This window comes from Martes martes, assembly GCF_963455335.1.
Source record: "Martes martes genome assembly, chromosome: 7".
Lineage (NCBI taxonomy): Eukaryota > Metazoa > Chordata > Mammalia > Carnivora > Mustelidae > Martes > Martes martes.
In genome coordinates this window covers 49,634,125-49,661,672 of record NC_137894.1, presented here as the reverse complement: position 1 = coordinate 49,661,672, position 27,548 = coordinate 49,634,125, and the positions used below count along the sequence as shown (strand labels likewise).

The 27,548-nt window shown below is 40.3% G+C and overlaps 1 protein-coding gene across 1 annotated transcript in view; it reads right to left on the bottom strand.

Moving 5' to 3' along the window:
- CHD8 (chromodomain helicase DNA binding protein 8) overlaps positions 1-23,831 on the bottom strand; it is a 46,408-nt gene extending 22,577 nt beyond the window's left edge. The window contains exons 1-11 of the mRNA XM_080808321.1: positions 23,780-23,831; positions 17,599-17,694; positions 16,637-17,539; positions 15,402-15,770; positions 14,288-14,673; positions 12,827-12,941; positions 7,227-7,409; positions 7,078-7,146; positions 6,667-6,722; positions 6,035-6,152; positions 2,363-2,446 (exon numbers count right to left, since the gene is read on the bottom strand). Of these exons, the coding sequence (XP_080664447.1) occupies positions 2,363-2,446; positions 6,035-6,152; positions 6,667-6,722; positions 7,078-7,146; positions 7,227-7,409; positions 12,827-12,941; positions 14,288-14,673; positions 15,402-15,770; positions 16,637-17,479 (2,223 nt within the window). The 5' untranslated portion in view covers positions 17,480-17,539; positions 17,599-17,694; positions 23,780-23,831. The remainder of the gene's footprint in view (positions 1-2,362; positions 2,447-6,034; positions 6,153-6,666; positions 6,723-7,077; positions 7,147-7,226; positions 7,410-12,826; positions 12,942-14,287; positions 14,674-15,401; positions 15,771-16,636; positions 17,540-17,598; positions 17,695-23,779) is intronic.
- Between the last annotated feature and the right edge of the window lie 3,717 nt (positions 23,832-27,548).

Here is a 27,548-nt window from a genome sequence, read left to right as displayed (position 1 = left end):
TTAATACAGTGGAAGAGTAAAAGCCAGGCTACTTTCTTAAGTGAGGAACAGATTAACCCATTAGAGCAAAGCAGAGTTGAAATCCCTGGGCTTCTGAGCTTCTGTAGCTCTGAGTGCAGCTGCTACTCCAAAAAGCAGTCATATGGTGGAAAAGAGATTTGCTTGTGAGCTAGGAGGTAACTAGGAGAGGTGTCACTGAAGACAGGTAACAAGAGAGAAGAGAGGAGGGGCAAATACTAAAGATCTAACTACAGTACTGTGCTCTATATATGTGTTCTGCTGCAAAGGGACAGGCAGTGACCTGGGGTAAAATGGCTCCTGTTCTCACGACTCAAATTGATCACTGCCCTGACTGCATTTCTATTTTTGGTCTATATGAAAAAATAAGGATTAGGGGCACCTGGTGGCTCCGTGGGTTAAAGCCTCTGCCTTCGGCTCAGGTCATGATCCCAGGGTCCTGGGATTGAGCCCCACATCAGGCTCTCTGCTCAGCAGGGAGCCTGCTTCCCTTCCCCTCTCTCTGCCTGCCTCTCTGCCTAATTGTGATCTCTGTCTGTCAAATAAATAAATAAAATCTTAAAAAAAAAAAGAAAAAAAGAAAAAAGAAGGATTAGATGGGGCCTAGTGTAATCAATAAGAATCTCTAGTACCACTTCACAGAATACCCCTAAAACAGCCAGCAAGAAGTCTGAAGATATAAGCACCCCAACAGAATTACAGATCAAGGAATCCCTAGAATTAATCTAGTTGCTCCTTCCCTATTTTTTTAATTATAGTGACACAGGTCACTTCCTACATAAAGCCATTTGTCCAGGTAACATATTTCCGGCATCATAACTTACTTTTCCAAAGACTTATTTATAATCCTGTTTTCCACTATTAGGTCATGTAAAAGGATGACCGATTAAACTTATTTTGGGGAGGGGGAAAATTGGGTTCACAGAATGTTGTAATCCAATATTGGAGCACAAGTTATAGCACCAGGAAACTAAAACATTTTCGTCTGTCTTGCCATTTCCGACACAGTCCAAAGATCAATTGTTTTAAGAGTGGTAAGTATGTTGGTAAGAGCATAAGATGTTCAAGACTGATAAGGCTGAGATCCTAAAAATGACAAGAATTTAATAGTAGCTAACGTGTCCATTCTAAAAACCGGTCCATTCCCCATTCACCTCCTGCTAATGAACAAGAAACAATAACTCCAACCCCAACCCATAAAAGCAGAAAATGTGTTTTCTGAGGCATGCTTGTCAGGATCTGAAGACAATGAACTGTAATAGGCCTTGGACATCTAAGGTTCTGAATGACCCTAAAGTCTTCTAAAATAAACACAGAATTTTAGAAAGGGAAGACTTTGGATTCTTAGAACCCATAAGGGTGATATATGGACACATGTCATTTAGCTTGTGAGTGAGCCTAGCTCACCACCGGCACTGACATTTTAATTAAGTTCTGTTGTTCTGTACTGGTCACGGGGTAAGCAGTAACTGTCAGATGTGATAAAAACTTGATGAAATGTGGCCCTACCAAGAACTTATAGTTGAAGTGAAAAGAAAGCGATAGTTTCTAAGGGAATGGTGATTCATAGTCTAAGTAAGTTTGAAATAAATTTAAAAGACACAATGTTGAATTCACTGGTGGCTTAGATCTTTTCAACTTATTTGGAAAATGAAAAAAGTGATTTATGAAACTGTATCAACAGGTTAGTTTTAGCACATGCAAAATCTGCTAACAGAGCTTTAGTGCAGTGATTCCCAAATCAAGCTATGTTTGACAATCTCTTGGAGAACAACTTAAAAATCCAGATCTCTGGGTCCCGCCTAGAGATCTACTGAATGTGAATCTGTGGGAGTGCAATTCCATAGTCTGTTTGAAAGTACAGATTCAAATGCAGTAGATTGGTTTTAATGATAAATGAAAATGCATTCAATTGATGGTAAGTTCAAAAAGTAACTCTCAGCAACATGAAGAAAGCTAGGAGTCTGTGGAGGCATTTTTATATTTATAAATATGGAGATTTGTGAAGTATCCCTATTCCTCTCCCCTTCTCTAACCCTTAACCGGACGTCAGGGGTCTCCCATATAAAATCTAAGAGAAAACAAGATCAAGGTGAAGGAGTACTTGTTAATATAGCTCCTGGTACTTATAGCGCTCAGATGTTTGACATTATGAGAAGCTTTCCTTTTAGCCTCTCGCCCTATTCCTTTATCTTCCCAGTATCATTCTAAGGAGGCCTCAGAAAAACTCAAAAATACCTTTTTGTCTAAGGAATTTCTCAGCCATATCTTCATAATAAAGGATGAGCAAGCAGAGCAGTAGAAATCTCTGAGACCTTTAATGTTCTACCATGCCCCAACTCACCTCTCCATTGTCTTTGTCAATACTGTGAGACTCATCCAATATCCTATCCACTTCTACATAGTCTGGATTAAAGGGTTCTTCATCCTAGAGTTATGAAACAAACAGTTAAGACCAAAAGATCACTGTCCAGTAAACCCAACCTTCCCACCTTTACCTGGTGATCTCACTTCAAAAATTTTTTTAAAAAGATGCCTTCAGAAAGGAGTCCCCACCCCCATTTTCACCATATAAAATCCTTTTTAAAAACTTAATTAAATCTGCACCTATCTTCTCACCTATGACCAGAGGAAGTATCTTCTAACAGAGGTCATTCTCTCCGTATATTCTCTGGATTCTACCCCTTCTCACCTTCCTAGGTATCTCTCTCCTGGATCATTCCCATAAACACACAGATATATTCTACTATTTCACATCTTAAAAAGACCTCCTTTATTCTTCATCTGCCTGCAACTATTTTTCTGTTCTGCTTCATACCCAAAATTTCCCAAGTTTTAACCACCCGGTATCCCCAGCCAGTCATCACCTCCACTGTCCAGCCTCTCCACTCTACCTTCCACTTCCTTCACACAACTAAATTACTCTTATCAATGTTATTAATAATCTCCAAATTGCCAAATATATGGAACATTTCTGTCCTCATCTCACTTAACCTCTACGAAGTATTCCACAATTCTTAATTCTCTCCTTTAAAAACCCTTGGGTTTTCTGAGACACTACACTCTTGTCAGTAGCCCTTCCCCTTTATTTTGGTTTTAGCCAATTCTTGATCACCTTCACTGGTTCTTTTTCTTCTAAATCATTGGTATCCAACTTTGGGTGGTATCTGAAAATAAATAACCCAAGACTCCAAAGAAAGATCTTAAAGAAACTTTAAGGAAAAAACTCTTCCTTCTTAAGACACTTTTCCCTCTTGCTTTTCATGACTGATAAGGAAGCAGATATGCTTCCTAATCTTTCTTCTGCCACTCTGGCATACGGTTCCTTCTCCTTCACCTGGACCTCTATATTTGGGAGAAGTCTTAAAGCCTTGGTTCTGGGCTCACATCCATGCTATTACAGAAAGAACTTTCATAAGAAAATACAGAACTATTAGAATGTATAGAAATCCCTCCCCCCTCAGGTGGCTTTAATCATTACTAAGGTTTTAATAACTATTTACATGCTGATAAAATCCAAATTTTAATTGCAGCCTGAAAAATCCAGATTTGTATATCTGTGGTTACTAGAGATAGGTTAAGGAATTTTAAGGTTAACATAGTCTAAACTAAAAATTTTTTTTAACGATTTTATTTATTTGACAGAGACACAAGCAAGAGAGGCAACACAAGCAGGGGGAGTAGGAGAGGGAGAAGAAAGCTCCCTGTTGAGCAGGGAGCCTAATGCAGGGCTCGATCCCAGGACCCTGGGATCATGACCTGAGCCAAAAGCAGATGCTTTTTTTTTTTTTTTTAAAGATTTTATTTATTTATTTGACAGAAAGAGAGAGAGATCACAAACAGGCAGAGAGGCAGGCAGAGAGAGGGGGAAGTGGGCTGTCCGCCGAGCAGAGAGCCCGATGTGGGCATTGATCCCAGGACCCTGAGATCATGACCTGAGCTGAGAGCAGAGGCTTAATCCACTGAGCCACCCAGGTACCCTGAAAGCAGATGCTTAAGAAATGGGCCACCCAGGCGCCCCTAAACTAAACTCTTGATTTCCCCCAATCAGTGGCTTCTAACATCTTCGATACTTTAATAGATGCCACCTCAACCCATTTGCTCAGACCACAAACCTATCTATATAAGCCACCATACCAAGCCCTGGCAATTCTAATCTATCCATTCTATCCACTTGAAACCATTCTACTTTTAAGCCATGATATTTCCTATTTAGAAATCTTCAACTGCTTCCTTACTGCTCTTCATACTTTCATGCTTACTCTTCTTCAATCCGTTCTCCAAAGTCTTGGTGATCTTTTAAAAGTGAACACTGGATTATGTCTTCAACTTTTTGAAACAATGTAATGATTTTCCTTTGCACTTAGAATAAAAACAAAATTAAAACCAGACTGCTTAAAAGGTCTGTATGCACTGCTTGCCTAAATTTCTGATCTCATTTTGGGCCATTCACCCCTTTCTTCAACTGCACCTTGTTTTCAGTGCCTCACCCTGTCTCAGGGCCTTCATATATGCTATTTCCCATGCCAGCAATATTATTTACATGGATTCATAGCCTTGCTCCTATTCATAATTCAATTCTCAGATAAGTCTTCCCTAATTATCCAAAGTAGGTGTTTCCTCCCCCTCCCCTTATGTCTCCTTGTGCTCTTTCTTTTCTGGCACTTAACACAATTTGAATTATTTTTTAATATTTCTCTCTCCCCAATTAGACAGCGAGCTCTATGAAAACACAGTCCATATCTGGTTTGTTCTCCATAAAGACTAGCACATGATAAATGATGAAAAATGAATGACTGATTTGGTTAAATGGCCTTATTATATATGGAGATTTAATTGGCATATGAGTTAGTAGAGACTGGTTCAAGGGTCACAAATTGTACATCTAATATCAGCTAGAATGGTATTACAGTTTTATTGTACATTTCACAAATTATGTTTTAAAAGAACATAGATGAAAAAACACAACCCAATTATTACTTTCATATAAAAAGAAATTATAAAACTACATGGTCCTACTTGCCCTCTCCAGGTGATGAGAAATAGTTAATTTATTTGCAAACCTGGTGGTCTCAAGTTAGCTTTATCGTACATATTCAGGCAGAACTGAGGGGTTTTTTGCTAAAACTATGCATTTAGTTCCTTCCTTCCTTCAATCTTTACTAGAACTTTTTCCCTTTAGCTCTAAGAAGCTTTGAGAAAGAATCTGTCTTCTCAAGGCACGCAGTTCTACATATATGCTAAAGATGACAAACCCCAATTCAGCAAAGGCATATATATATACACAAAGCTTTCAAAGCAAAATGGATAGTTAAACTATGGCTCAAAAGACTCTTAATGCATACTCCAGTGTTTAACCAGTAGTTAAGAATGGTTATGGGAGGGACGCCTGGGTGGCTCAGTGGGTTAAAGCCTCTGCCTTCGGCTCAGGTCATGATCTCAGGGTCCTGGGATCAAGCCCCGCATCGGGCTCTCTGCTCAGCGGGGAGCCTGCTTCCCTTCCCCTCTCTCTGCCTGCCTCTCTGCCTGTTTATGATCTGTCTGTTGAATAAATAAGTAAAAAATCTTAAAAAAAAAAAAAAAGAATGGTTATGGGAAATTAAGTCTCCTATATCACCATTTCTTCTTACAGTGAATTAGAAATTTCAGAAAATAAATGTTCTTTCCTAATGAAATGGTTGCTTATGCCTACAGAAACCATCAACTGCTACAGATTGACATTAGAAGAATGCCTCAAGTGGATGAGAGGTCAGTTTAAAATCCATCTTGAAAATACTTCATGAATACTGAGCAAGTCAATACCAAAATATCCTATAAACTTATAAGAAGACCTCATTTAGACCTGGTAAAACAAAGCATGGGGCAACTAAATTAGGAAAATCCAATGATCAAAATTAAGACTTCATACCCATATACACAAAGCAAATATAAGTCTTAAGTAATCAGTCAAGACTGATAACCCCAATAATTTATGCTTCTGTGAAATAAATGACAGGCAATACCTATTCCTAATTACCTCATGGAAGAAGTGTCTCATCTGAGCCATTTTGGTTTTGAAGCGCTTTAGTTTTTGATGGATCCTTTTATCCTTCTCTAGTTGGGAGATGGTAGCCCATTCACAGTGTAGATAGGAGCTGAAGGGGATGGAAATAGCTGGTCATGCTGTGAGAAAGGGGAACTGGTAGGCTAGATTTGGGGATAAGCCAGAAGCAGGCACAATGAGTACAACATACTTAAGTGGGGAGACAGTGTCCTAGGTAAGTGCTTCTTAAGACTGATTTTGCACACAAACACCTGGTCTGGGGCAGGCTTTAAAGTTCACATTTCTATCGAGCACCCAAATGACGCTAATTCTGCTGGTCCACTGACCAGTCTGAGTAGAAAGGTCTTAATGTTAAATTAAGGTACAGAGAATCACAAGGGATTTTATCAGGAACCACCCTTACCCCACCTTCCTGTTGGGAAACAGGAAGAGAAAAGCAATTCCCGAACTCCTCTCTGAATAGGCATTTTCCTCAAAAGAAAACAACAACTTGGGCCAGGAGACCATTAAAAAGGGACACATTCCCACCCAGGATGGACTATACAGGAGAACTTTTTACAACCCTGTGGGTTTAGGGTGAAAAGCTTTTTGCACAGATCACATACTAGTTCTTGTACTTGACAAAGAATTCTTCTGCCTCAGTATATTGTCCAGAAGGAAGCTGAGAAGAAAGAAATCATCGTTATTAATAACCTTATTTGTCAAAGAAAGAAGCTTTAATTTTCACTACTCATGGTAGAGCTTCATACCAATGTTCCTAGAGTGTATTAGTGACTGAGGGATTAAAGAACTAACCTAGTTACTCCAATACAAGAGATCTAATAGCTGGAAAAAATAAGTCTATCCATCTTAAACAGAAAACCAAAAGAAGAGGCAATAAGACAGTTCCTATTTTCTAGGTAACTTCCCTCCACCATAACTATACTGTAGTAATATACCCTGGCATCCAAAGGTGTTTATTAAATAGAGCCTGTGAATGCAGTATTATGGGTTGACATGAAGAGTTAAGGCCTTACCTCCTTCTTCACAATCCGCATAGAAAGCACTTTGTCTACTATGGCTGCATCTTCTTCACTGGGATTCTCCTGTAGCAAAAAATGCAATTAGTCAACAGAGACTGTGAGGAGCAGGACAACCTCTCATATTGCTTAAGTTCTCAGCTTACCACAAAGAACTGCATGGAAGGCAAAGTCTCGCCATCTGGTTCCTGCACGGGTTCAGGGAGGATAGGCTCAGTTTTTATTGGACCAGTTACATCCACTTCTTCTTCTTCTTCATCATCTGTGATCTTTATATCCAGATCCTCTGTATATTTTTTTCGCTTAACTTGGCGGTTTGAGCGTCTTTTCTGTAGCAGAAAGAATGGTTAAAATAACTATGTAGGTATCTCAAAGAGAAAAACCTTTAAAACTATTTGCCTATAGTCATATACTTAGATTTTACTTTAAAACTTTTTGCCTATAGTCATATACTTAGATTTTACTCCAAAATCCCTACGAAAAACCAAGCCAAAAAGATAAAGAGCTTATTTAGAAAATTATGTGATATCAAACCATATACTTTATGTACCAAATACATATTAATTTGCCAAACTGTTTTTTCAAAGAACCAGAATCCACCTGAAAGTAACCTGGCTACCACTGGCAAGAAACTCTGGTAAAATGAAACAGGACTCTACCTGAAGGGTACAATGTGCTTTCTATAAGGAGCAACCCTGAAGTGCAAAGGTGCAAGAATGTTTTGTTACTAATTTTGCTTTCTGTTTTAGTTCTAAGGTTTTTTTGTTTTAATAAATAGAATCATACTATACGATGATTATAGCATTGTTCTGCTACTTACCTTTTGGTTAACAGTACGTTTTAGGGGAGTTTTCCGCATCAGTACATTTTAGATTTATGTTATTCTTTCAAGTAGTTGAGAAAACACTTTTGTAAGATTTTATTTATTTATTTTGGAGACAGAGTGTGCATGCACATTGCACACACAACTGGGGGAGGGAAAAAATGCCAAGCAGACTCCACACTGAGCATGGAGCTGGACTAGGGGCTCAATCTCAAAACCTTGAGATGACAACCTGAGCTGAAACCAAGAGTCAGATGCTCAACTGACTGAGCCACCCAGGCACCCGAGTAAAACATTTTTTAATTAAGTAATTTAATACTTTGCAGCTTATGATAAAAAGTTGGGAAGGATAGAGAGAGAAAATTATTTTTCAGGGGCGCCTGGGTGGCTCAGCGGGTTAAAGCCTCTGCCTTCAGCTCAGGTCATGTTCCCAGGGTCCTAGGATCAAGCCCCACCTTGGGCTCTCTGCTCGGCAGGGAGCCTGCTTCCTCCCCTCTCTCTCTCTGCCTGCCTCTCTGCCTACTTGTGATCTCTGTCTGTCAAATAAATAAATAAAATCTTTAAAAAAAAAAAAAAAAACAGGAAAAATAGGAAAAGTGTGCTTGGCCTTACCAGATATTAAGGACACAAAAGAGCTATACCAATTAACAAAGGTTGGTACCTCTCCAAGAAAAGATAAACAGGTCAATGAAATAATGTCCAAATACAGACTAAAATACTAGGTGGATATAGAACATGATAAAAATAGCACTTCTAATCAGTGAGGGAAAAGTGGATTATTCTATAAATGGGACTAGAAATAAATGGCTAGCTATCTAGAGGTTGAAAGAAACTAAATTACATAAAAATAAAGGATTTCCAAAATCTTTTTACAAATCTTAAAAAGGGGATGCCTGGGTGGCTTAGAGTTAAGTCTGACTTTGGCTCCGGTCATGATCCCAGGGTCCTAGGATTAAGTCCCACATCAGGTTCCTTGCTCAGTGGGGAATCCTGCTTCTCCCTCTGCCTGCTTCTCCCCCTGCTTATGTTCTATCTCTCTCTCTGACAAATAAATAAATAAAATCTTCAAAAAAAAATCTTAAAAAGATGTAACATTTCTAAAAGAAAGTGTGGAAGAATTTTTTATAATCTGGCAGTAGGAAATACGTTTCTAATAAGTTGATCAATTTTACCTTGCAAAAAATTTGAGATATTTACATATTATAACAAAGCTGAGAAAAACAATAAACTGATGGGGAAAATACCAAATACTCCATTTCCTAAGCATAGAGTTCTTTTGAGTAACTAAGAAAAAGATCCATAACAAAGCAGAAAGATGGGCAAATACCATGAATAGACAGTTAGTAGGAAAAAAACACAAATGGCTTTAAATGTAAAAAGATGCTCACACTCATAATAAATTATAACTGAAACCTAAATTGAGATACCTTTTTTCTTTTTTTGCACCTAACATACTGGTAAAAAGCAGCAAGTCTGCTCAAATACTGAAATAGGAACTTGCACATACATTGTTGGTCAGACTACACATGGGCATAACCTCTATAAAAGAAAATCTGACAATACCCTTTGGTCTAGAAATTTCACTTCAAAGTTACTACCCTACGAATAAATCTGCACATATATACAAATCTTTGTAGCATTACTTGTAATAGTAGAAGACCACACAAAAACCTTAATGGCCATCAATAGGGAACTAGTTAAACAAATTATAGTATACTCAAAATATGGAATACTATAGAAGAGTATTCAAAAAGAATGGGTAGTTGACAAAACCAAATACTGAAGATGTGGAACTGGAACTGTCATTGCTGGTGCAAGTGTAAAATGACACAATCGCTTTGGAAGTTGACAGATTCTTACAGAGTTATAATGTTTATATATGTAACTACTATGGTCTAGCAATCCTATTCCTTGAAACCCATGTCCAAGAAGTACTAAGACTGTTCACTGAAGCCTTACTCATAATAGCTCCAAAATGGAAACAAGCCAAATGTCCTTCAACAGATTTGTGGGGTTTTTAAAATTATTTTTAATAGTTATTTGTTTGTTCATAAATCTACACCCAATGTGGGGCTTCAACTCATGATCCCAAGATCAAGAGTCACATACTCTACTGACTGAGCCTGCCTCACCCTTCTACTTTGTTGTTTTTAATTGCCATGTAGTATTCTATGGTGTGGATTTTCAGAATTTTATTAACTATTTCTCCTCTATGGACAATGAATTTTTGGACATTTCTGCTATTACAAATATTGCTGCAATACATATGCATCATTACATACTTTGGAAGTTTCCTTCATGCATAATCATTGAGTTCAAAGTCATTGATGTTTTAAGTTTTGTTACATATTGAAATACTGACTAGCTAGAAAGATTGTCTCAATACTCCCATTAACTGTGTGAAAAGCACCTTTTCCTTAACTCCACTGCCAATGCTGGCATTACCACTCATGGGCTGAATTATAACCCCCAAAGTTTTTTGGTTTTTTTTTTTAGGATTTTATTTATTTATTTGAGAGATAGAGTGAGCAAGCGAGCAAGAGAGAGTGTGAGCATAAGCAGGGGGAGGGGAAGAGGAAGAGGGATAAGCAGACTCTACCAAGCAGGGAACCCAACATGGGGCTTGATCCAAGAACTCTATGATCACGACCCGAGCCAAAGGCAGACACTTAACTGAGTTAAAAAAGTGCCCCAACCCCCCAAAATTCTTATGTTGAAACCCTAATCCCTAGTACCTCAGAATGTGGCTGTATTTGGAGAAAGAGTTTTAGAGAGACGATTAAGATAAAATGAGGCTGGTAGAGTGAGCCCTAATTCAACTTGAATGTCATAATTATAAGAGGAAATGTGGACACACAAAAAGACACGAGGATGTATGCACTGAGAAAAGACCATGTAAGGACATAGTAAGAAAGCAGCCTTCTGCAAACCAAGGAGAAAGATCTCAGAGGTAACCAAACCTGCTGACTCCTTGATCTTGGACTTCAGAACTATGAGAAGATAAATTTCTGCTGTTTAAGCCACATGGTCTGTGGTATTTTATTATTGCAACCCTAGCAAACTAATACACCACCTTTTAAAATTTGTATTTTTGTTATTACAAAGACTTGCCTTCAGTTTGTCTTCTAATTATTTAACAAATACTTTATCTGACCCTTTATTTTATTTAACATACACATATATAACTTTCTATGCTGTCTTACCTACCATGAGCTAAGCACTGTCCTAACTGCTTTATAAATGCTTCCAATCAATTCTCCTAACCACCCATTTGGTAGGCATTATTATCTGCATTTTAGAGATAAGAAAATTGGGGCACCAAGAGGTTAAATAAACTTGCCTGAAGTGACGATGTTAGTAAGTAGTAAAGATAAGAACCAAGGAATTCTTGCTGCAGAATTTATGCTCTTAATGACTATGTTATTTGTAGAATTTTTTGCTACATGTGCATAATTTTTACATTGTCAAATGTATCTATCTTTCCCTTTATGACTTCTGAAAACCCCCTTAGAAAGAGAGAATTATTTAAAAATACTTGAGAATGGGGCACCTGGGTGGCTCAGTGGGTTAAAGCCTCTGCCTTCGGTTCAGGTCATGATCCCAGGGTCCTGGGATCAAGCCCCACATTGGGCTCTTTGCTCAACAGGGAGCCTGCTTCCCCCTCTTTCTCTGCCTGCTTCTCTGCGTACTTGTGATCTCTGTCTGTGAAATAAATAAATAAAATCTTAAAAAAAAATACTTGAGAATTATTTTAAAAATTCAAGACTAAAACTTCTTTTACAAGAAGTTCATGATTTCAAGTTTTACCTTTGGACCTTCAATTAAACTAGTATTTGTTTAAGAAGTGACACAAGGAAAAAAAAAAAAAAAAGAAGTGACACAAGAAATCTGTTGTTGTTGTTTTTTTTCCCTACATGGGTAGCCAGTTGTCCTAACATAATTTATTAAATATTCTTTCTTTCCATTGATTTAAAATGGCATTTTAATTCATATTCTAAATCCTCATAACCATTTGAACCTATTTCTAGACTCTATTATCTTCATTAATGTTATTTTTTCTCTAATTCCACACTCCTAGTAATTATTATTTCATACTATATCTAATGTTTGTTAAATCGAATTTCTGTCTCATTTTCCTTTTCAATTTTATCTTGGCTATTCTCTAATGTTAATCTCCCCAGAAAAGCCCAAGTATCAGTTTGCCAACGTAATGAGTGTATCAAGAAAGAGGGAATGCATTTCTGAGTATTAATAACAAGAGCAGCACTTAAGGTTTGTTTAGTACAAGCCTCCATTTACCAAGGAAAAATTCAGACACAGTAGCTAAGAAAATTGGCCCGGCCCATAGTATTACTCAGAAGTACCATGGGTCTCCCAAATCTTAATACCAGATTCTTTGTATGGTTGGAAATCAGAGACAAAGGTGATACCATAAAGCAACAATCAGAGACAGAGGACTAAACTTCTTCTGGTCCAGCTTCTTTTATTCTCTCCCAGTGTTTCTCATCTTAAAAAGGTAGGAAAAAACATTGTGCCTAAGCACCCAGTTCAGAGAGTCAGAACCCTGAAGTGTAGAAAAGGTAAGGCAAAGGGATAGATGGACAGTTCTAAGAGAAACCAAAGTACTGACATAGTCATAACAACCATGAAGCATAATTACATAGTTGCTTAGTTTCTGGAACACTGGAATTCCAGAAAATGACTACTGCTTTTGTATAGTATGGTAATATACTTTTTGCCTAAAAAATAAAAATTTTAAAAGACAGAACCATGACCAGGTCCCACCTCTTTTACCTTTTAGGCCTACCTCTCTTTTAGAAAAATTCTTGAACTGTGCATAGGGTTACAGTCTCTTGTATCTATTCCTGGTTTGTCTGTCAGAATTAAACTTGATTTTTCTAAGTTCTTTCAGGATCCTTTTACCTGAATGCTGCTTTCTTCATCTTCCCGGGGTGACTGGGCAGGCATGACTTCTACATCTGAATTATCAGATGAGGTATTACGCTTTCTCTTCTTACCCACCACAGGAGTGATGGTGCTAAAAAGGAAAAACCAAATTCATTTGCAGTGAGGGTCAAATTCATTTAGGAGAAGAAAAATATAATTAATCTAAACCATCATATATGAAACATCCTAACAGAAGTGCCTAGCTCTTCAGTCAGTAGGACACATGGTTATGGAATAAGGTGTTTGAAAAATAGAAGATATTCGGGTTCCTAAGCCACTGGCTGGCCTTTACACCAGATTTGACTAATCCTTTCTACTACTATACTCACAAATACCTGAAGGAAAGTGGCGTAAGACAACAGAATCCTGGCCCAAGAATTACAAGGCCTCACTTTAGTTCCAGTTCTGTCATTAGCTGGACATTATTAGGTTCCTTACTTGTAATATAAACACTGATGAAAATACCCAGCCTGACAATTGTTGAGGATTAACTAAGACCGGTGATATGAAATTTTTTTTAAGCTAAAAAATCCTCTCCAATTATAAACCGTTATTATAATTCCACCACAAAGCCTGAAGAATCCTAGGGGGTAGAAGCTAGGGAAAGAGGAGTGAAGCTACAAGACACGGAAGGGAAAGAGAAGACGATTGTGATAAGCCCTGGTTCTGCCGACACTCCTTTAGGCTGACAATAGTTGCTAAAATCTTCTCTAGTTCATAGATGAGATTCAAGAACAGGGCAGCTATACCTAGTAGGTATAGGATAGTGAGAAATCTCTTCCACACTACGGTGATACAAAATCACAAAGACATATAAAAACAGTCAACTTTTAATCCTAACCCCCAACTCAACAATTAGTTATCTTTCCTGTGCCTTGTTGCTTCTCTTTCAAAATATGCTAATTTGCACATTTCTGTTTAACAAATCATATAAGCATTGAGACAAAGAAAAGAAAGGCCTTTCTATCTTGTCACAGATAGATCACTTTGAACTATGTGTATAGCTGCTAAATACAAGCAGATCCTAGGGGTGCCTGGGTGACACAGCCAGTTTAGTGTCTGACTCTTGGTTTCAATTCAGGTCCTGATCTCAGGGTCATGAGATCAAGCCCGTTATCACTCTGCACCGAGCACAGAGTTTGCTTGAGACTCCCTAACTCTCTGTGTCTCTCCCCTACTCTCTCTCTCTCTCTCTCACTCTCAAATAAATAAATCTTTAAAAAAAAATACAAGTACTTCCTCTAATACTGATTTATTTTTTTAAGTTTTATTTTCCTAAGTAATCTCTACACCCAATGTGGGGCTCAAACTTACAACCCTGAGATCAAGAGTCACATGCTCTATCGACTCAGCCAGCCAGGCACCCCTCACTACTAATTTAAAAACAAGTGCACTGCCCTCAAATGTCCCAACCAATTAGCAAAGGGTTGTACTCACTTCAGCTTACTCTTGCCCTTAGTTTTGGAGGTACCAGATGTTTTGCTCTTCTTTGGCTTTTCTTCCTTGAGCCTCTCCCCACTGCTCTTTTTCCTGCGTTTCTTCTCACCTTCTTCCTCAGGCCGAACACTGGGCAATTCATCCTCATTTAGGACCCGAGGTATATTCTGCTCACCCCGGGCACGGGCCCTAGCAATAGCTTCTGCTACAATCCGATTGGCTTTCTCTTGCTTCTTCTGGTGCTCCAGCCTGCGATTTTCTTCCATTCCTATCTTGCCCCCAGTATGAGGAGCAGAGCTTGCTGGTGAAGACAAAGCTGCCACTTCACTGGCACTTAGAACTTTAACTACGGAGAGCCCAGAAGAGGCCCCTTGGGAAGAGCCAGCCTACAGAAATAAAGACACTAAAATTTCAATACGCTTGTAGCTAAATGGCCTAAATAAAACCTAGCTCTAAAGCAGATAGGCTAGAAACTTTCCATCTCTAATTCCTCAAGAATCAGATTCGGAACAACTCTTACTGAACTTGGACATATTAGGGGAAAAAAAAAGTGTTTTGTTCTGGTGTTTTGTTTTGTTTTGTTTTAAGTTGAAAGGGGATAAGAAAAGGCAAGAATTGTGCCAAAGCAAACTTCAATATCCTTTAGCCATGCTCCTAATGTCAATACACATCTCCATTATTCTATGACCAATCCTGATCTCTAGGCCAAAGTAAATAAAATCAAATTCTACTCTTGGTGTACCTTTATCCCAGTAGGGGGCGGCGCGGGAGGGGGGGGCGGGGGGGGGAGTGGGAGGAGTGATAATCACTTGACCGCTTTAGGACAACTTCTTTATCTTCCAAATGAAAGAATACTGCCAATCATTTCTACTCCACAACAATATCAGGAAAAAGATTGTAAATGAAACAGCTCGAAGACAAATATTAGATAAATCACCTCTTATCCCAAACCTCACAGTGACCCTCAAATCTCTTCATATAATTAACCAAAGTTTCCACAGTAAAAGAAATAAAAGCCTGCATTTCAGTTCCAAGGCATGACTCCAAGGACCCCACACTCAACAATGAGTGGTTGCTGAAGGGGACAACAGGGGGCTACCTGTGGAGGTCTCACCTGTGGCTGCAGCACCACCTTGAGTGGTACTGAAAGTCTTTGTCCTGGGCTTTGTCCTGGCCCCATTATCTGAGCCTGCTGCACAGAGGAGAGAGTCACTGGCTGGGTTGAGGGCGGTGGCGGCTGCGGCTGTGATGCTGGCGGCTGTGGTACAATCTGGATTTTCTGCTGTGGCTGTTGCACCTGCAGCTGGATAGTTACTACTTTGGCGGGCTGCCCCTGAGCATTCTTGGCTTGGGTCAGGGCTGCCAGCTGGTTGCCCTGTAACACTATCTTGCCTGGTAGACTCCCTAGAACGACATGCCGGTGTCCTTGGGGACCTCCAGACTGTGGCTGCTGGAGGACCAGGGTGATGCGTTTTGATTCACCCTAGAGTGAAGAAAGGAAATTGCAAGAGGTGCAACATTAAAGAATGGTATACTCTTAAGTATTTACACCAGTTTTCCTCATCCTAGAACCATCAAAACTGAGTCAGAAGACATAGTACAATTTATTTTGTTCATCCTCCTATCTGTCCTGATTGAGTTTTCTCTATAACACCTCTGCCCAGTGGGTATCAGGCCTATTTTTCACAAACTCCTGATGGAAAGGCTATCTTCTAAGGTAGTCATTCCATTTTCTGGCAGTCTATTAGAACAAAAGTCTTTATAATCCACCTCCTCATAGCTTCTTTCCACTGGTCCTACTTATTTTAATACCATCCCCTCCCCCACAAACTCTTTTGGCCCTTTATTCAGAGGCTAGAACCTCTACTCTCTTACAATAGAAACTAGCCTTTTCACTGGATAAAGGAGGACAATCTCAGTAATAAGAACAGGGAAAATATACACGTAGCTTCTGTAATTCTTGCAAATATAAATAAATAATGACTGTTCCCATAGCATCCAGTATTTCTCATAAAACTTTGTATCAAACAGTATTGTGAATTCTTGTTTACTGTCTGCCTTCCTGGCAGATCATGAGCTCTGTAAGGACAGGGACTGTGTCTGTCTTGTTCAAGACCAGCTAGGCACAGTGTAAACATGTAATAAGAGCTCAAAAAAATATGTCAACATTAACTGCTTCCACCTGGTAAGTAGCAAGTACGTGGCTGTCAATGCTAACTGATTTTTTAAAGCAGCATAGGTAGAATTTAAACAGGATTTCCTAGAGACAGGTCTCATGTGCTCTCTTCTCACACAGTTGCTGGGCCCTCTACTAAACCAAAATTCACCTCCCCCTTTCACTCAAGTCACCTGGGTAGGTGTAGAGGTCAGTGTAACTGCAGGCTTCAGTGGGGGCCCTGTGGCCCCAGGGTTTCCAGCAGGAGCTGAACCCTTAACTGGTTGTAGGACCAGCTGCTTTACTGGTCGGCTGGGCTGGACAATGCGCTGAACAGCAGCCTGGTTCCCAGGGACCTTGGCGGCCAACACTGTATTACCAGAGACAATGGAAACACCTGGTCGAAGGGGAGTGCCGGTTAGCACTTTGGTAAAAGTAACTTTTCCACCATTGGCTGTGCCAGCCACCAGGGGCTGAGCTGTGCTGGTGATACCTTGGGCCTGAATTTGTGCCACGTGGGCACCAGTGACTGAGGAGCTTGGTGGGGCCTTAAGGATAACAATCTTAGGGGCTGACTGAGGCGGTTGCCCTCCAGTACTACTGGAGGAGACAGCTGTGGCAGAGACACCCATGAAAGGATTCCCTTGGCTCAGGATCTCCTGGCTCTTGGAGACCTGCAAAAGTCCTGATGTTGGCGTCGGTGTCTGTAAGACAGGTTGGGCTGGCTGCTCCTGGCTGACGGGCTGAGTGGTATAATCATGCAAAGTTAAAGATTCTGGAGCTGGAGCTGTCGATTCTTTGGGAAGTTCTGTGGGGGCTGTCTCATCTGGTGGGGGGACCAGGTCACTTGCTGATGAATTCCCCACATCACCACCTCCACCATCCTGGTTCATCTGATCCAAGGAGTCCAGAGAGCTTGGTAGTCCAAGGGCTTCCTCAATGGGGTCTTGTGTGACCTGGTTGAAGCTGTCATCAGTCAGAGAGTCCAGGCCAAATAAATTTGGGTCATCAAACAAATCCATGATGGGGTCTGCCATCTTGGGAAAGCAATGGAGGGTACTTCACCAAGGTCTAGGGAGGGAAGGGGAGGGGGGGTACTGGCTCTCCCCTCCCCTCCCCTATTAAGAAAAAAATGTACACAATGGAAGAGGACTACTCTTCAGGTAAAGAGGCAAGAAACAAGTGCATGTCAGATTGTCCTGACCTTCATGGAGCAAGATGGCTAGGTCTTCAGAGGAAGATGGTGAAACTCCTGTTGTGAGAAGACAAATGGAAAATAAGCAAAATTGGTGACCTCAAGGAAAACTTCTCCTTCTTAGGTACTACCTTAATATCAACTGGCATCAAAATAATAAGAGAAAACGGAAATGTGAGGTAATCTGAGGACAGAGACACAGCAGAAAGAACACCCACATTTTTGCTTCAACCTAAAACTATAAAAGAAATAAACCAAACTCATTTTTGGGCTCTTACACCTACACACTTTGAAGTTTCTGTCTGTTAAGATCTCTTGGCTGTCTCTGTCCATTTCTTTCTACAATTATCATTCTTAGGTAGAGATCAGGGAGTTTAACATTCACTCACTTTATTTCAGGTTAAGTTGACAGAATTTAACAATATACCAGTAGCATTTCAATGACTGTAGATAAAGGTTTCTGGAATATATTGCATTTCATAAATTTCCCTTGTATTTTAGATGCTTTCACTTACTACTGGCAAAAATAACCACTTTTAATCAAACTCACAGTACAACCTTGCTACACTTTTTCTTTTTTTTTTTTTAAAGATTTTATTTATTTATTTGACAGACAGATCACAAGTAGGCAGAGAGGCAGGCGGAGAGAGAAGGGAGGAAGCAGGCTCCCTGCTGAGCAGAGAGCCCGATGCGGGGCTCGATCCCGGGACGCTGGGATCATGACCTGAGCCGAAGGCAGCGGCTTTAACCCACTGAGCCACCCAGGCGCCCCTACACTTTTTCTTTTTTTTAAGATTTTATTGATTTATTTGAGAGAGAGAGAGAGAGCAGGAGAACATGAGAGATTGAATGAGGGGAGGGGCAGAGGGAGAAGCAGACTCCCCGTGGAGTAGGGAGCCCGATATGGGACTCCATTCCAGAACCCTGGGATTAAGACCTGAGCCGAAGGCAGATTGCTTAACAGACTGAGCCACCCAAGTGCCCAATCTTGCTACATTTTCAGTGTAATTTTACCCAGAAGTTTCCCAAACTTTATTCTAGCTAACATATCAATCTATACACACTATTTCTGTTAACTCCCTTCCCTCCTTCTCATATTTGAGATCAAAAACTTCCTTTGCAAGAAATTCAAAGAACTGTACATTTTAGGGGCGCCTGGGTGGCTCAGTCGGTTAAACATTTGCCTTGGGATCAGGACATGATCCCGGGGTCCTGGGATTGAGCCCCACATTGGGCTCCCTGCTCAGTGGGAAGCCTGCTTCTCCCTCTCGCTCCCCTTTGTATTCCCTTTCTCACTGTCTCTGTCAAATAAATAAATAAAATCCTAAAAAAAAAAAAAAGACTTGTACATTTTAGTTCCACTTATATTCCCAACTTTTTCTCTCATCATTTCCTATATATAACCTACATTCCAGGCCAACTAGACTATACAGTTCCCCTAATGTGATTCCTATCTGCATGACTTTGCCTATTATGCTGTAGCTTCTGCTTAGAATGTACCCTCCCCCACTCCCAAGCATCTCTCCCAGCTGAAATCTTTCCTACCCTTTCAAAGGTCTTCCTTTTATTCCAAAAGGTGAGCCCTGAAACTCTGCCCCTTTCACAGCAAAGCAATTTGTGACGACTTGGTCCTTTCACCTTCCTTAAAATACTCACAGTGTTGTCTGCACCTTATTTAAAGCACTTATACTTAATATTTTACTAAAATGACCAGTCTCGTGTCCATATTCTCTGAAGGCCCAAATGGTTCCTTTGTGCAAATTATAAAAAGCTGCCTGCTCCTTAAGATGCTTGTCTGCCATCTGCTGGAAAACTGCCATACTAAACATATTATCGATGATGATAATGAATATGTGCAATGCACACTCTGCACAACCCTGCATAGTGGTCCAGCTGCTCTCTCCCCATAAGACAAAAAGTTCCTGGATGGTAGGAACCATATCTTAGTTATGTGTGGATCCCTAAAGAACCAGGAGGATATCACACACACAGGAGATACCCAAAAAAATACTTAATGAATTAATATATTTGGTTGCAGTATATGGAATGAACCATTCAGACCTTTTAAAAACTAAATGGTATCCCTGATTTTAAGATGAGACAGTAACTTCCCATCTTGGAAAACTGTCCTACAAATAACTGAAAACATGTTTACAAAATCTACATCTGAAGATTTAAGTTCATGAAAATGTTGGAAAAAGGAAAAACTAAAACAAGGAATTAGGAGTACACCACCATATAACTAAACTATATGAAAATATGAAAGTTCTCTGTATATGATGTCTATACTTGACCATTCAGGAAAGCCTTGCTTGATAAGACCTTTTTTCTTAACTTTTAGAAGACACCGGAAGACATTTGTCAGTGACAGAATATAGACTTTACTGAAGACTTTTCCATAAAACCCACAAACTACTTTTTCCCTTCCTCAACTTATCCCAGGTACCCTTATATAACAATAAAATGTGGGTAAATAGCCCAGAAACTCAGATTTAAAGAGAACAGACTGATCAGTAGTTGGCACAACAAAACTACAAAGTACACATGGCCTCTCTACCAATATTAAACAAGATCTTCCTTGCTTTGGTAAGTACATCCTTCACATCTCCCCCAGAATCCCTATCGCTTCCCACTTTTGGCCAAACTGTTCCACCAGCTCATTCCAGCTTCTCCTAATACTTGCCCCAAAGTTGCTCCAAATGACAATGAGAAAAGTTTTATGTATTTCTTGATTCAACAAAAATCTACTCAATAATTTTATGAATTTCCTCAACACTACCATCAGCTTTTTTCTAGCTATGCCCTACTTGGCTACTTATTATCTTTCATCTCCTGTTCACTGCCAAAGAAGTTACACTAAACAGATCTAATTAGGTGTCATACAAAAACTACAATAAATGTTTCCACTAACTAGAAGTTTATGCTGACTAATAGTTTATAACCTGTCTTTTCTTCCAAGAGGCAGGAAGCATTTTCTCCTTTCCACTGTTCCTTGCTATTTATTCCTTTCCTCCATAGCAGCCTGATCTCAGACAGAAATCTCACTTTTTTCATGGGAGAAACAAGGCTAACAGTTTCTGAAATATTTCCTTACCCTCAATACAACTCAAGAGTAAGTTTTTAGGGGCACCTAAGTGGCTCAGTCGTTAATCATCTGCCTTCGGCTCAGGTCATGATCCCAGGGTCCTGGGTTTGAGACCCATGTCAGGCTCCCTGCTCAGCAGGAAGCCTACTTCTCCCTCTCCCATTCCCCCTGTTAGTGTTCCCTCTCTTGCTGTCTCTCTCTCTCTCTGTGTGTGTCAAAATTAATAAATAAAATTTTTTTTAAAAAAGGAGAGAGAAAGAGTTAAGTTTTTAAAGGTCAATCAATGCATTTATCATTTATCTCCTTTCCCAATTTTTGAGCCAAATTTCTACTTCCCCGGTTCAGTCTGGGCCTCATAATTTAAAAACATCACCAGTGATTTAATGCCACACCACCATGTTTCACCACTTCTCAGTCCCCTCACATCGACTCACCTCTACTGATCTAATTCATTTTGTACATATTTTTTAATTCTAGTCTCCTGATTCTTTTCTAACTCCCATGTTTAAGTTGTCTTTGATTCTCAAAGATGAAACCTTCTTCCATCATACCTCTAACTTTCTTCAACTCTCCTTCCATTCCTACTTTGTGGGTCATCCTGGCTATATCCACATCTGGCCTATTCTACCAAGCTCATCTATCCCATGAATTATCTTTCTATGGTTCAAATGCTGGTAGTAACAATAAACAGATGTTAAATGGCACCTGAGGAGCTCAGTTGGTTAAGTGTCTGCCTTCAGCTCAGGTCATGATCTTGGGGGTCCTGGGATCAAGCCCACATCCAGCTCCTTGCTCAGGGGGAGTGCTCCGCTTCTTTCTCTTCCCCCTCTGCACCTACCCCCCACAACCCCTTGGCTTGTGCTCTCTCAAATAAAGAAAATCTTAAAAAATAAACAAATAGATGTTAAGCTTTCAAATATATGAAGCACTTAGATATCCCTAAGTAAAACCATTGCCTAAAGAAGTCATACCAGACTTCTTTCATATTGAGAATGAAAAGCCAGTCATGGTCTACCATTGCCCCAAAAAGAAATACACATAAATGCTCAAAAGGAAAGACAGAGTTTGAGAATTGTACATATTCACTTTCCATAATTTTAAACTAATGACAGAAACCTTAGGGGAGTTGGGCAGAAGTGAAACATACCAGCCGGTTAAGGTTAGAATCCAAGGCCACCTATCTATAATCTCCGTGTAACAAGCCAGTTAATGTTAAACAATTTATGTTAACAGCCTTCTATCTCACCTTCTTTTAAAGGGAGAACTATTCCTTCTCCATGAAGTAAGTATAAACTGATGTTCTTCTGCAGATTTACCACCTTTGATATATTTCCTTTTTTTTTTAAGTAATCCATAAAATCCCAACTCTCCTATTTTTATTTTACCAGTCTCCTTTCCCTTGCCCATTTCAATAACAATGTGTCTGTCTTGATCATAAAGGACTTCGTTTTCATTCTACTCTATACTTTCCATTGCAACTTCCCCATACCTTTCAACAAAGTAGTGATTCTCAACCAGGGGATGAAAAATATGTGTAGTTTGAAAGTGCATACTCAATGTCATAATTTTATATTTATCAAATGGAAAAGGAAGAACACATCTCACTGTTTCGGGTATTTATAGTCAATAAAACTAAACAAAATCTTCCTGGCCAGTGAGGATCTATAAAACACAACTGGGGGCAAGGGGTGGAGAAGCATGACTGGTTTTGAAGGGTTATCAAGATCTCTATGGTAGGATAAGATTTCTTACAGTCTCTCAAAAGGGAGTTTATCATAGTTTATTGTTTATCATGGATAAGAAACACTGCAACAGAGATTAGTCCAGCTGTCCAATAAATGAAATTATATAAACTGAACTAGAGACATCCATTTTCCAGACTTCTCTGTACTGCTCATCCTTTCATCCTCTTAGGAGATAATGAACTAAGGCCATATTGACAAATACTTTTTTTTTGGTAATACGCACTTCCAGAAAATACCACCCATGCCTACTTAACCTCTAACTGCTCAAAGATTCAGAAAACAACAAACTATTTTACTTCAAAGTATGAATCTTGTTATTGGAAACTGTATCCTTTCAAGAGGCTCAGCTGAAGACAGACAAAAACACATGTTATTGAAACACAAGATGGTCAGAAGCAGCTTAATCTAAATGAGAAATCCCTTGAAAATAAATAATCAGAAGGCCTAAAATGAAAATGACTAACATAATTTTTAAAAAGAAGAATTTAAAAACTGTACCACGGAGACATTTGTAAGACCCAAAGAGCCTCAAATCTTATAAAGAAATGGGAAATAAACATCCAAGGTGTATGTAATCACAATTTAGGGTCAGCAAGGGATCAGGATGGAAGGACACAGAGCATAAGAAATGGAGCTATTAACTTGGAGCCACCCAGATTTCCTCAAGAAGATCAAGATCCTAGGCCATTTTCTCTATCTTCACCATTCTGACTCCCAAATGTGTGGCTACTGTTTTAGTTTTCCCAATTACTGAAGGAAAAAACACTCACACCTCAATCAGGGGAATGGACATTTGGGGGCAAACATGGCTGGTAAAGTGAGCCTTTCTGAATAACAGAAAAGTAAAAAGCAACTATGAAAGCTAAAACCATGTACGTATATTCAGGGAACAAACGGGAAACTACAGAAATTATATACTCATACGAAAGAAGAGAAGGGGAAAGGTAAGGAAGTGAGGGGTTGGCTGAGAGGGAAACGCTACAGGGGGTGGGGGTGGCGGGGACCCGGGTACATTACCTGCTCATACTGCCGGGGTTGTTGCCAGTAAGGCCCATACAGCAGAGGGGGGAGATTTCAGGCAACTGGCGCCCCCAAAACAGAAATGAGGTACATGCACTTGACGGAGGGAGCTAGCGGGGTGCCCTCCTGGGTGGGGATGGCCAAGACGGGAAGATGCGGGGGGTGGGGGGGGTGTGGATGCCCGGGTGGGAGCAATGTTAGGGCGGAAGCTACAGGCTGGAAGTCCCGACAAAAACCTGAAGGAGAAAAGGAGCTGTGCCTCAACACAGCGGGCTAAGAGAGGTGCCTTTACCTGCAGCGGCCGTGGGGGGCCGGTTCGCCCCTCTCGCTGTCTCTCCAGCACCAGTTCCCCCCACCTCCTGCGCAACCTAACTTGATGCTCCCGCCCGCCCCGCGTCTTCATTGGCTAAACTCTACTGCCACTCACCACAAGCGCAAGAACGCAAAACAGCGCAAAGGGCGGGACCAGAAAAAGCTTCCCCCTCCCCCGCCACCGCGGGTTAGGTTGAGAGCGCACGGAGAGGCCTATCCGGTTTCTAGGGCCGAGGCGAAGCCTGCAGCTTGCTTGAAAAAAAAAGGGGCCTGGCTAGAGGCACAGTCTCCTGCTGCGGGAAACTAGTCCTGGGGATTAAATTCCCTACCACCTACACTGTATTCTGCACACTGGAGAGCGTAAACGCGGGAGGGAAGGTTCCACACTATGCCAACTCTGCCTCCCAATGAATCCCCTACCTTCTAGCAGCCCTGTCTATCCCTTCTCCTGTGGTAACTATACCAGAACCCACTCCCCATTAAAAGGGGGCAAATCTTCCATCATGGGAGTGAGTCAGCCCAGATGCTGTTACATGGTTTCTGCCACAACCATAATGCTGGTTTGTATCTTTGATACTCCAACCTTTGGGCAGCTGTATCACTTTCCAGAAAGTAATTCCAGGTGCCCTCTAGCAATTCCCAGACCCCTCCCCTCCAAAACACACATTCAGTCCTCATCCCTAAACCTGATCTCTCACCCTCACATCACTTCTCTTGAAACTCAGCCTTTTGACATACTGGCCAGTATTAACTTTGCAATGCCACTTGAGACCACTCCGATTCCCAACGAAACTAGTCAACCCCAGAATGATGGTACCCAAGCTTAAATCCCTCAAAGTAAACAACTGCTAAAATCGGCTGCTTACCTCCTGACCCAACTAGTTTCCTCTGAAATGTAACCAGCCTCAACATTGAAATCCTGTTTTCTGTACTCTAGGACAAAACTGAGGAAGGTCAACTTGACCTTAGCTCTCCTATTTTTACAAATCTTAGCATTACCACTATTATTAGGAAGACCAATACCACTCCTTGAAACAACAATACCATTCACTCAAACTCAAAACCTCAAAGGCATCTATGAAACCTCCACCTGTATCCACCATACAATCATTTGCCAAGTCCCACAGACTCTCTCAAAATATGTCACAAACAGATTTTGGAGCTGGCAAGGACTTTGGTAATCATATCAAGTCAAACCTCTTGTACAGTGAGAAAACTAAGGCTTAGAGAGATGCGTGATTCAACTATGAAACTAAGAGGAAAGTAAGGATTAATATATCTAACTCTCTTATTTCTGCTTCCACCTCTTTATGCAGTTACTTATGTTAAAAAAAGAAACCTCTTAACTGATCCCTTCCCCTACAAATCCATTCTGCTACCAGATTAATCTCCTAAAACACAGTTAAGTTCAAATTAGTCTCCTTAAAAACTTTCAAAGGTTCCCTGTTACTTAAGATATAAATCAAGACTACATCTTGCCTTTCCAGTCTTATTTCCCACTATCTTTATACATATACACTTATACACTAGCCAAAACACACACAAAAAACCCAACTTCCTGTTGTCCTATATTTTTCTTATAGCCTAGCTAATGCTACTGTCTTCAAAGTATACTCCATCCTTATTTCATTTCTTTGCCTCAACAAAATCTTATTTATCTCCTAAGATCAGTATCAAATGCTTTTTCACTGTGTCTACATTTATTGAGATAATAATACACTAACTAATGTGGAAATATTAGAGAACCAAAGATGAATAAGACATAATCTCTACCCTCAAAGAACTCACAACAGGTAGGAGTATATTTGGGTATATATGTGGGTAGGGGTTGGAAAATAGGGATTATGACAATAGTGACAAATATAAACAATCATAATACAAGATGATAAGTGCAATGAAATATGCAGGGGGCTATTACAGGAATACAGATGAAAGGGATTAACTTAGAAGGAAAAAGTTATCAAGAAAGTCATTTCTTGGGCATCTGGGTGGCTCATTTGGTTAAGCAACTGCCTTCAGCTCAGGTCATGATCCCAGGGTCCTGGCATCAAGCCCCGTATCAGGCTCCCTGCTCCACGGGGAACCTGCTTCTCCCTCTTCCTCTGCCTGCAGCTCCCACTGCTTGTGTGCTCTGTCAAATAGACAAAGAAAATCTTTAAAAAAAAAAAATGTCATTTCTTAAAAGATGAGGAGGAGTTAACTAAGGAAGGTAAAGTGGGCTACAAGAAAGGAGTATTCAGGCAGTAGGGATAATAAGCGCAAAATCAAAACAAAGCACAGCAACAGCAGATAGCATGAGACATGTAAAGGAAACTCTAAGGAACTCTGTAGTTCAGTCTCGCCAAAGTATAAATCACGAAAAGAAACTGGATGAGACTGAAAGGATAAGTTAAGGCCAGACCTTTCAAGGAACCATGCTAAACTATTTTCTGATAGGTGGATGAGGAGCCACTGAAACAAAGAATGACATGATCAGAACTGTGTTTTGGTTAGCAAACTCTGGCTACTGAATAGAGAATACATTTGGGAAATTAAGGGTCAGAGGACACAAGCAGTTAGGAGGCTGCTGTGGTAGTCCAGAAAAGAGCTGTATGGTAGAAATTTGATTTTTTTCCCCCCTGCTCAGCAACAAAAGCCCCTTTCCTACACTGGGAGAATAGCTCAGGGTAGAAGTCTCAATGGAAGGCTAGATCTTACCTCCCACTATAGGCTGTTAGAGGAGATGGGAAATCAGAGTGGGGACTGCAGGGAGGGGTCTCACTTCCTCTTCCTGGCAAAGACAAAGTACACACATGACCTAGACTAGCTTAAGTGGACAGTCCTTCAGAGAAATTTGGCTTTGCAGAGGTAATACAAAAACCCAGAATCAACCAGTTAAACAACACTCAGCAGTGACAGACCCTTGAGTTCTACTACAGCACCCTAAAAACACTATTCAGTGGTATGACCTTGGACATGTTCTCTGTTTCTAACCTCCCTTTAGTTTCAGATCATTTTCTAAACCAGGCTGTCTAGCATTTGTATCGATTTTGTGAGCCACAGAATATTTTTCCAATAAATCACCTTTCTGCTTAAGTTAGCCAAAAGATGATTTCTGCTGTTCGTAACCAAGAACCCTAATAAGGTGATTAGAGCCTGAATCACAGCAATGTGAGTCAAAAGGTAATGATAAGGAAGGGACAGAGCCAAGTAACACTTCAGGAATAAAAATGCACAGAACCGGGCGCCTGGGTGGCTCAGTCGTTTAGCATCTGCCTTCGGCTCGGGTCATGATCCCAGAGTCCTGGGATCGAGACCCACATCAGGCTCCCTGCTCAACGGGAGGCCTGCTTCTCCCTCTCTCACTCCCCCTGTTTGTGTTCCTTCTCTCGCTCTCTCGCTCTCTCTCTCTCTCTCTCTCTCTGTTAAATAAATAAATAAATAAATGCACAGAACCTAGAGTTTAGAGAAAAAGATGAGTTCAGCCATGTTGCGTCCAGTCATGTTGAGTCTCAGTTGCCTAGAGCAGGCTAAGTAGTGATATTTGATAGGAGAATGGATGTATAAATCTAGAAGTTAGCTTGGTGATAATTTAGAATTCTCAGTATCTAAACAGTAGTTTTAACAGTGGAGCTTACCCAGGGAGTATGTAGAATAGAGCAAGTATACAAAAAACTGCACCAATACTGTTGGGGAGACAAGACAGAATGTTGGGTTCTGTGAAAGACTAAAGAATCCATGACCATTCCAAAGAGAGTAGCTGCTAGTCA